Source organism: Mobula birostris, chromosome 32 (assembly GCF_030028105.1).
Source record: "Mobula birostris isolate sMobBir1 chromosome 32, sMobBir1.hap1, whole genome shotgun sequence".
In the NCBI taxonomy this organism is placed as follows: domain Eukaryota; kingdom Metazoa; phylum Chordata; class Chondrichthyes; order Myliobatiformes; family Myliobatidae; genus Mobula; species Mobula birostris.
Window position 1 is genome coordinate 18,419,072 of NC_092401.1, and position 9,228 is coordinate 18,428,299.

General features: G+C 42.8%; 1 protein-coding gene across 1 annotated transcript; it reads left to right on the top strand.

The window, feature by feature from the left end:
- Positions 1-1,332: 1,332 nt before the first annotated feature.
- LOC140191071 (inositol 1,4,5-trisphosphate receptor-interacting protein-like) lies at positions 1,333-9,228 on the top strand. The gene is made up of 2 exons (XM_072248145.1): positions 1,333-1,529; positions 7,602-9,228. Exons 1-2 carry the CDS (start codon positions 1,333-1,335, stop codon positions 9,226-9,228), a joined length of 1,824 nt encoding a protein of 607 aa, XP_072104246.1.

The following is a 9,228-nucleotide window of genomic DNA, read 5'->3' on the forward strand; positions in this document are numbered from 1 at the left end:
AGCTTTCTGCCCCTTCATTCAGCTGGTTTGGGTTAAAATTCCACATTCAGTAGATAATCATGATAAACAATTCAGTGTAGTATCGAGGAATATTAAATCAAAGCCCCATCTCTTAGATGGACATCAGTAATCTAGAGTGTGATTCTGGAGAGCAGCTAGGATTTTCCCAGTATCCTGTCCAATATTTAGAATAGTCCTAATTTTGAGTGGTTTTTCCCCAACAGGTGTTTCCATTTTCCATTCATTGCAAAGTGTTCCTTAGATTTGAGTTTTTCTATTAAATATTGTCAAATACTTCATTAATTATTAAATTGGATTGCTTTCCTCTGACCTCCAACAATTTTCTCTCCTAATCTTTAAAGCACATACTCTTGCTCACATAAAATTCTTCACATTAGAGAGCCTCCACTGGTAGTTATTTCAGGAAGGGAAAAATTCCATTGTTTCACTTATCATGACTGGAAAGACAGGAGCAATTCAAGATGGCTTACCACCGCCCACTGAAAGGCAGTTCGAGGGGCAGTAAGTGATGGTCTATCAACGACTCTCATGTCCCATAAGTTAGAAAGTATGTGAACGTAATATTATTAATACAGTTGTTATGTAGAATTAAAGAAATGAGGTTGGAGTAGGTGATTTGGACCTGACCTTGTTTTGCCATTGGATATGATCACAGTTGATTACTGAAGTTTAAAATCCTCTTCCTGCTTTATTCTCCTTTGCCTTTAGCCATTACTACTACATCTAACTCCTTTCTAAATATATGTAATGAATTGCCCTCTGTTACTTCCACTGGTTCAGAACCTCACCTTTGCTGAATAAATCTCTCCTCTGTTTTATTCTAAACGGCCTGTGACTCCTAATGCTGGACAATGTTTCACTGGTATACTTGAGGAACTCTGCAAGCCATGAATATGTCTGTGATCTTCTTGCACCTTGCTGGAGGTGGGGGTGGTGGTGGTGGGGGGGGGGGGAGGATGTGCTTCCATTTCAGTTGAATGATACCTCAGGTGGCTGTGGATGACATATGTGGGGGGGGGTCTACAAAATCAGCGGTAGGTGCCTCATGAGTTGGTTGGGCAATATGGGAGCCGGTGGGGTTCACTGATGCCGGGGCATCATTTGGACCGATGTGTGTAGCTGATCTGAACAACGATAAGAGGAAGTCACAGAATTACAAGAATTAAGAGTTGGAAAGGGTGGTGCGGCGGCAGGGAGAGCCCGTTGGCATTCCCCGCTGGTGGAACTTACCCATGATTGGCCTCTGCTCGACTTCCGGCGTCAAGAATCCGACGAGACATCTGCAGCTGTACCGCAGAATGAATAGTGCCGATGACGGTCGCTGTTCTTCTCATGAGGCTGCCACGGAGATCCAACAGCTGGAGGTACCGGCGACGTGGGTTACGTGTATCAATCACATCCTTTGGGGCTGTCGACGAGCTGAGGTGTCAGTGTAGGGGCAACCGGCTGGGGGTTGCCCGGGATCCCCCCCGCGGCTTGACGGCTGGTTACGTCACAGGGGTGGTATTGTAACGAAACGGCAGCGTGAAGCCAGTGGCGCCGCTCCTGCTGCCACGAAGGACCATAATTGACCAGGGGTGAGACAGTCTGGCTTCCCACTGATCGGACCAGAGCTGCTGCATCAAGGTCAGATGCTCCATTCCTCTTGCTTCCCTTAGTGAGAGCCTACGGAAATTTGAAACCGTGTTACTTTCCGAATCAGTCCCCTCAGCATCCTAATCACCGATTCCGCCGCAGCTCTTGTCCCACCTCGAACCGAGATCCGACCACTTACTCTCCCGGGTTGAGTTCGCACTTCGTACTCCGCTGGAAGTCTTTTGTTTAGGTAGCATTTTAAAAAATTATTTTGCAAGGTATTCTTTATTTACTACGTGTGGCCAATTTATGCAATTTAACGCTCCTTTCAAGACGCCTTCCTCTGCCCCAAGCCCTTTTCACTTTTTTAAACGCTTTTGAAGAGCAGTTATTGTTATAATTCAGGAATCACAGTTAATTTGCCCGTGACATACGCACACAAATGTTAAACTGGATAAAGTGGAAGTTGAGACGGTGGGAGAATCTAGCAACAGAGTGTAGAGCCTCAGATCAGAAGAAATGGATTATTAGGGGAAAATATGAACATTTATAGACAGATTCTTGGGCCAGTGTTCTTGTCCCCTTAAAAATACGCCATTTACCTTGTGCCCCTCCTCATTCTTCTCATCTTAATCTCTATAAAATGTTGTATGCTTATCATGTTTCTGTCTATATTTGGGTCAACTGAGTAGAGTAGAGAAGAAATGGTTGGTTTAAGAATGAAATTAGGAGAGCAAGAAGGGGCCATGAGAAGGCATTGGCGGACAGGATTAAGGAAAACTCCAAGACGTTCTACAAGTATGTGAAGAGCAAGAGGATAAGACGTGTGAGAATTGGACCAATCAAGTGTGACAGTGGAAAAGTGTGTATGGAACTCGAGGAAATAGCGAATTAATGAATACTTTGCTTTGGTATTCACTACGGAAAAGGATCTTGGCAATTGTAGGGATGACTTGCAGTGGACTGAAAAGCTTGAGAATGTAGATATTAAGAAAGGGGAAGTGCTGGAGCTTTTGGAAAGCATCAAATTGGATAAGTCACCGGGACCAGATGGGGTGTACACGAGGCTACTGTGGGAAGTGAGGGAGGAGATTGCTGAGCCTCTGACAATGAATTTTCCATCATCAATGAGGACAGGAGAGGTTCCGGAAGATTGGAGGGTTGCAGATGTTGTTCCCTTATTCAAGAAAGGGAGTAGAGATAGCCCAGGAAATTATAGGCCAGTGAGTCTTACTTCAGTGGTTGGTAGGTTGATGGAGAAGATTTTGAGAGGCAGGATTTATGAACATCCAGAGGGGCATAATATAATTAGAAATAGTCAGCATGGTTTTGTCAAAGGCAGGTCATGCCTCACGAGTCTGATTGAATTTTTTGAGGATGTGACTTAAACACATTGATGAAGGTAGAGCCGTAGATGTAGTGTATATGGATTTCAGCACGGCATTTGATAAGGGACACCATGCAAGGCTTATTGAGAGAGTAAGGAGGCATGGGATCCAAGGGGACATTGCTTTGTGGATCCAGAACTGGCTTGCCCACAGAAGGCAGAGTGTGATTGCAGTTGGGTCATATTCTGCATGGAGGCCGGGGACCAGTGGTGTGCCTTAGGGATCTGTTCTGGGACCCCTACTCTTTGTGACTTTTATAAATGATCTGGATGAGGAAGTGGAGGGATGGGTTAGTAAATTTACTGATGACACAAAGGTTGGGGGTGTTGTTGATAGTGTGGAGGGCTATCAGAGTTTACAACGGGACATTGATCGGATGCAAAACTGGGCTGAGAAGTGGCAGATGGAGTTCAACCCAGATAAATGTGAGGTGAGTCATTCTGGTAGGTCAAATATGATGGCAGAATATAGCAGTAATGGTAAGACTCTTGGCAGTGTGGAGGATCAGAGGGATCCTGGGGTCCGAGTCCATAGTTCACTCAAAGCTGCTACGCAGGTTGACTCTGTGGTTAAGAAAGCATACGGTGCATTGGCCTTCATCAATTGTGAGATTGAGTTTAAGAGCCGAGAGGTAATGTTGCAGCTATATAGGACCCTGATCAGACCCCACTTGGAGTACTGTGCTGAGTTCTGGTCACCTCACTACAGGAAGGATGTGGAAACCATAGAGAGGGTGCAGAGGAGATTTACAAGGATGTTGCCTGGATTGGGGAGCATGCCTTATGAGGATAGATTGAGTGAACTCGGTCTTTTCTCCTTGGAACGATGGAGGATGAGAGGTGACCTGATAGAGGTGTACAAGATAGTGAGAGGCATTGGTTGTGTGGATAGAAAGAGGCTTTTCCCCAGGGCTGAAATGGCTAGCACAAGAGGGCACGGTTTTAAGGTGCTTGGAAGTAGGTACAGAGGAGATGTCAGGGGTAAGTTTCTTACGCAGAGGATAGTGAGTGCATGGAATAGGCTGCCGGCAACGGTGGTGGAGGCAGAAACGATAGGTTCTTTTAAGAGGCTCCTGGATATCTACATGGAGCTCAGAAAAGTAGAGGGCTATGGGTAAAGCCTAGGTAGTTCTAAGGTAGGGACATGTTCGGCACAGCTTTGTGGGCCGAAGGGCCTGTATTGTGCTGTATGTTTTCTATGTTTCTATTTTTAATTTGTAAGATCAGAACCATATTAGACATTGGTGTCTCTCCCCTCCCCCCACCCTGGGGAACAATAAACCGAGAGGTACAGTAGCCAGACCGATTTCAGGCTGGGATGGAGTTCACCTTATGTAAAATGGACACGCAAAGTTTATCAGATTCAGAATAGCTTCCTAGTCTCGTTACAATTACATACCGTGGAGACAGAGAGTAATATTACATATTTCCACTCCAGCTTCCCTTTACCTGACTCTTCATCTTTTTTTAAATTTACGTAATCCTTGGAAGAACATGTATGCAGTGTTATGATGCCTGTACACTTGAATTATTTGGGGAACGTACAATGCCTATAAAATATATTCACCCCCCTCTTAGAAGTTTTCATGTTTTATTATTTTACAATATTGAATCACAGTGAGATTTAATTTGTTTTTTTTTGACACTGATCAACAGAAAAGGTTTCTTTCGCGTCAAAGTAAAAAGAGTTCTCTACAAAGTGATCTAAATTAATTACAAATATAAAACACGAAATAATTGATTGCATAAGTATTCACCCCCTTTACTATGACACCCCAAATCATCACTTGTGTAGTCAATTGGTTTTTGAAGTCACACAGTTAGTTAAATGGAGATCACTGTGCGCAGTCGAGGTGTTTCAATTCATTGTAGGAAAAATACACCTGTATCTGGAAGGTCCAACTGCTGGTGAGTCAGTGTCCTGGCAAAAACTACACCATGAAGACAAAAGAACACTCCAAGCAACTCCGTGAAAAGGTTATTGGAAAGCACAAATCAGGAGATGGATACAAGAACATTTCCAAGTCACTAAATATCCTTTGGAGTACAGTTAAATCAATTATCAAGAAATGGAAAGAATACGACACAGCTGCAAATCTGCCTGGAGCAGGGGTTCTCAAAAACTGAGTAACCATGCAAGAAAGGGGCTAGTGAGGGATGCCACCAAAAGATTTACGACAACTCTGGAGGAGCTGTAAGCTTCAGTGGCTGACATGGAAGAGACTGTGCATACAACAAGCTACCCGGGTGCTTCACCAGTTGCGGCATTATGGGGACATGGCAAACAGAAAGCCACCTTTGAAAAAACAGCTCACATGAAATCTTGGCTAGAGTTTGCCAGAAGGCATGTGGGGGACTCTGAAGGCAGCTGCATAAGGTTCTATGGTCTGATGAAACCCAAATTCAGCTTTTTGGCCATCAGACTAAACGCTATGTTTGGCGTAAGTCAAACACCGCTCATTATCAAAAACCCACCATCTCTACTGTGAAGCACGGTGGTGGCTGCATCATGCTATGTGAATGTTTTGCTGTAGCAGGCCCTGGAAGGCTTGTCAAGGTAGAGGGTAAAGTGAATGCAGCAAGATACAGGGAAATCCTAGAGGAAAACTTGATGCAGTCTGTAAGAGAACTGCAAATTGGGAGAAGATTTGTTTTTCAGCAAGAAAATGACCCCAAGCATAACGTCAAAGCTACACTGGAATGGCTTATAAACAAGAAAGTTAATGTCCTGGAGTGGCCAAGTCAGAGTCCAGCCTTCAATCCAACTGAGAATTTGCAGCTGGACTTGAAAAGGGTTGTTCACTCACAATCCCCATGCAATCTGACAGAGCTTGAGCAGTTTTGTAAAGAAGAAAGGGGAAAAATTGCAATGTCCCAGATGTGCAAAGGTGATAGAGACCTATCCACACAGACTCAAGGCTGTAATTGCTGCCAAAGGTGTATCTACTCAATACTGACTTCAAGCAGGTGAATTCTTATGCATCCAATTATTTTGTATTTTATATTTGTAATTAATTTAGATCACTTTGTAGAGATCTGTTTTTATTTTGACACAAAAGGATCTTTTTCTGTGGATCAGTGTCAAAAAAAGCCAAATTAAATCCACTGTGATTCAATGTTATAAAACAATAAAACATGAAAACTTCTGGGGGGGTTTGAATTTATTTTTGTTGTCGTCGAGTGGTCACGTTATTCAGATGAAAGAGGAACGTCTGCCGAGACAAATCTTCTACTCCCAGCTTAAAGAAGGCAAACTTAAAAGACACGGACAACAGAAGAGATTCAAAGACGTCTTAAAAGCCAACATGAAGAAATGTAACATCGACATCAACAATTGGGAGACCAATGCCAAGGACAAGAAACTCTGGCAAGCCATCATTCCGAGAAGGAACAGCAACTCTCAAAGCCAACGGATGTGCAGAATTAGAAGAAAAGAGAAGAAAATGGAAAGAGAGGCAGCAGCAACCGAAGCCCGATCTGCCATCTGGAACTACCTGTCCTGAATGCGGAAGAACTTTCAAAGCCAAGATTGGACTCGTAAGCCACTTGAGAGCCCATAAGTAGATCAACAGAACGAAGACCATCATCCTCAACCTCGAGGGATAGCCATGATGATGACGACGACATTGGCATTATTTGGGGAATGTATATACAATGTTTTGATACTTGTACACTGGAATTGCTTGGGGAACATATACTGTACACAATGTTATGATGCACATACGCTAGAATTGTATATTCAGTGTTATGATGCCCATATGCTGGCATTGTTTGGGAAAAACTAGATGTCTCATTTACTTTTCTTCCTGTAGTATTGGTTTTCTGACCAATCTACATTAGCACACAACCACAGCTTTCCCCCTGTTCTGCAGCCTATTATAACTCCATAATTAATAGATCAAGAATCTTCCATTTCTTCTCTGATTTGTTTCTTCCCAATAGTGGAGCAAATTTCTACCCTTTGGCTTTTTGTGATGATGTAAATATACTGTTTAAAAGTCTAAGTTTGGCTTCATCTAATGATAATGCATTAGCAAGATAGGTATGCATTCATATATTCTAATCAATTTTTTTTGGATGTCAATGTTCTCATGATTTGTAACTGTATTTCCAGTTAATCTCTACATTGGTACCACATATCTGCATCACATTCATGTGTCTATCTAAATGTCTCTTAAAAGTCTCTATAGAACGCAGAACAGTACAGCACAGGAACATGCTATTCAGTCCACAGAGTTCTGGCAAACCAATTAAATAGTAATCAAATGTCTAACTAAACTAATCTCTTCTGAATAAATAATGTACATAGACTTCCATTTTCCTCACGTTCATGGCACGTGGCCAAATGGTTAAGGCGGTCGTCTAGTGATCTGAAGGTTGCTAGTTTGAGCCTCAGCTGTGGCAGCATGTTTGTGTCCCCGAGCAAGGCACTTAACCACACATTGCTCTAGTGTCTGTGCGAGAAGTGGCGCCCCACACAGACTTCCAATCTGCGCCTTGTAAGGCATGAAAATGCCCAATGCAGGCCTCTCGTGGTCTGAGTCGACGTTCCCTCCCTCCCTGCATTCAATAATTGCTATGTTCCCACTAACTCCAATTATCTGCTTGCTGTTCACAGGATGCTATCTCTGTTAAGACTTTCCACTGTGGGCCTCCTGATGGTAATAGGGAGCTTGGACCATCCCCGCCTCCTAAGCGATGAAGTGGAGAGTGAAGAGTTGGAGAGTGAAGAGTTCAGGATAAGATGGAAGGAGCAGGAGCATCAGCCTAAGCTGGTGCCGAAACAATTCCAGGAAGAAATGGAAGAGAAAGCTAAACATGATTGTTATGTGAACATCAGTAAATTTGCAAAAATGGAAGATCCGAGAAAGGAGAGTTGGAGGACCAGGAATATTCTCTTTATTGTCACAGTCCTATTTTTGGGATTCTGGACGAAAGACATATGGCCATATATACCCCATGATGAAAACAGTGAGGAAGAAGAGGAGGAAGAAAAGGAAAATGAATTCCAACAAAGAATTTACAGTGATATTTTAAATATTCCTGCCAAAAGTGTGCTGGATCAGTTCTACAACATCTCTGTTCAGAAGATGAACCAGGAGCCAATGCAGATCCCTGAATTTGTAGAAGGTTTTGTGGACAATCTTTTAGAAGCTTGCAGGAATCAAATCCTGTTTGACTCTGAGCTGATCTTTGAAGACTGCACGGGCATTGGAAGTCAATTTGAGAAATGGGGTTGCAAGATGCCATCTGTATATGATATCTTGGTTCCAATTGTCCTCCAGGACAGATATTGCTTTAAACCAGAGATTTGTTGCATCCCACCTGATAATCATAGTTATGGCAGGATCCTCATGGTCACACCAAGCAATGCTGTGTTGACCTGCCAGTGTTACAGCACAGAACCTGAAGGGCATGTGCTTTGCCTTATTCATAGCAAAGGACAGGAGTCTGATGTTCATGACAATTACCTAGCTTCTATCATGTGTATTGAGGGGTATTTGGATTATAAGAAAGTTGTGAAATTGTTCAGACTTGCATTATCCAACTCCTGGGACAAAATTTGTCATAAATATGATTTTAAAGTTACCTTCCACAAAATTACTGGTTGCTGTGGTTTACAAGTCCTCTATCAGTCAGAACAAACCATTCGCATAAAAGTCTTCCCTGCTGTGAGGCTGAAGGATTCAGATGTCTATCTTGTACCTAGCTTTTCAGATTACTCCAAGGATGCTTCATTATCCACTACCTACTGGGACATTTCCTGTGCTGTCCATGAGTATAGGTTTCTGAAAATCATGGCCAAAAAAGTCCCCGAGAGCAGCTGTCATATTAAGTGCCTTAAAATACTGATCTTTCTAACCGAAAACTTGCGCAATTCTTCAGATCAGCGATATGTCCTTGGGTCCTATCTTTTTAAAACTGTCCTTATGCATCTGTTGCTAAGTCAGCCTCACTCAAAGTGGAAAGAATGTTACCTGGAACATAGGCTTAGAGATGTTTTGAAATATCTTGGAAATTGTTTGGATGAGAAACAGCTCCACCGATTTATGATTGGAAATCAAACTCTTTCTCGGCAAAGTGAAATTCCAGAAATGCTTCTCGAAACAGGACCTATCAATCTCTTCCGGTCATTCGCATCAGATCATGATTCTTACTGCCAGGCAGTTCTAGAATATCAGACAATATTAAAGGAGATGGGAAATTTAATGAGGGAATATATTAAAAATAATGCAGTCAGCTGA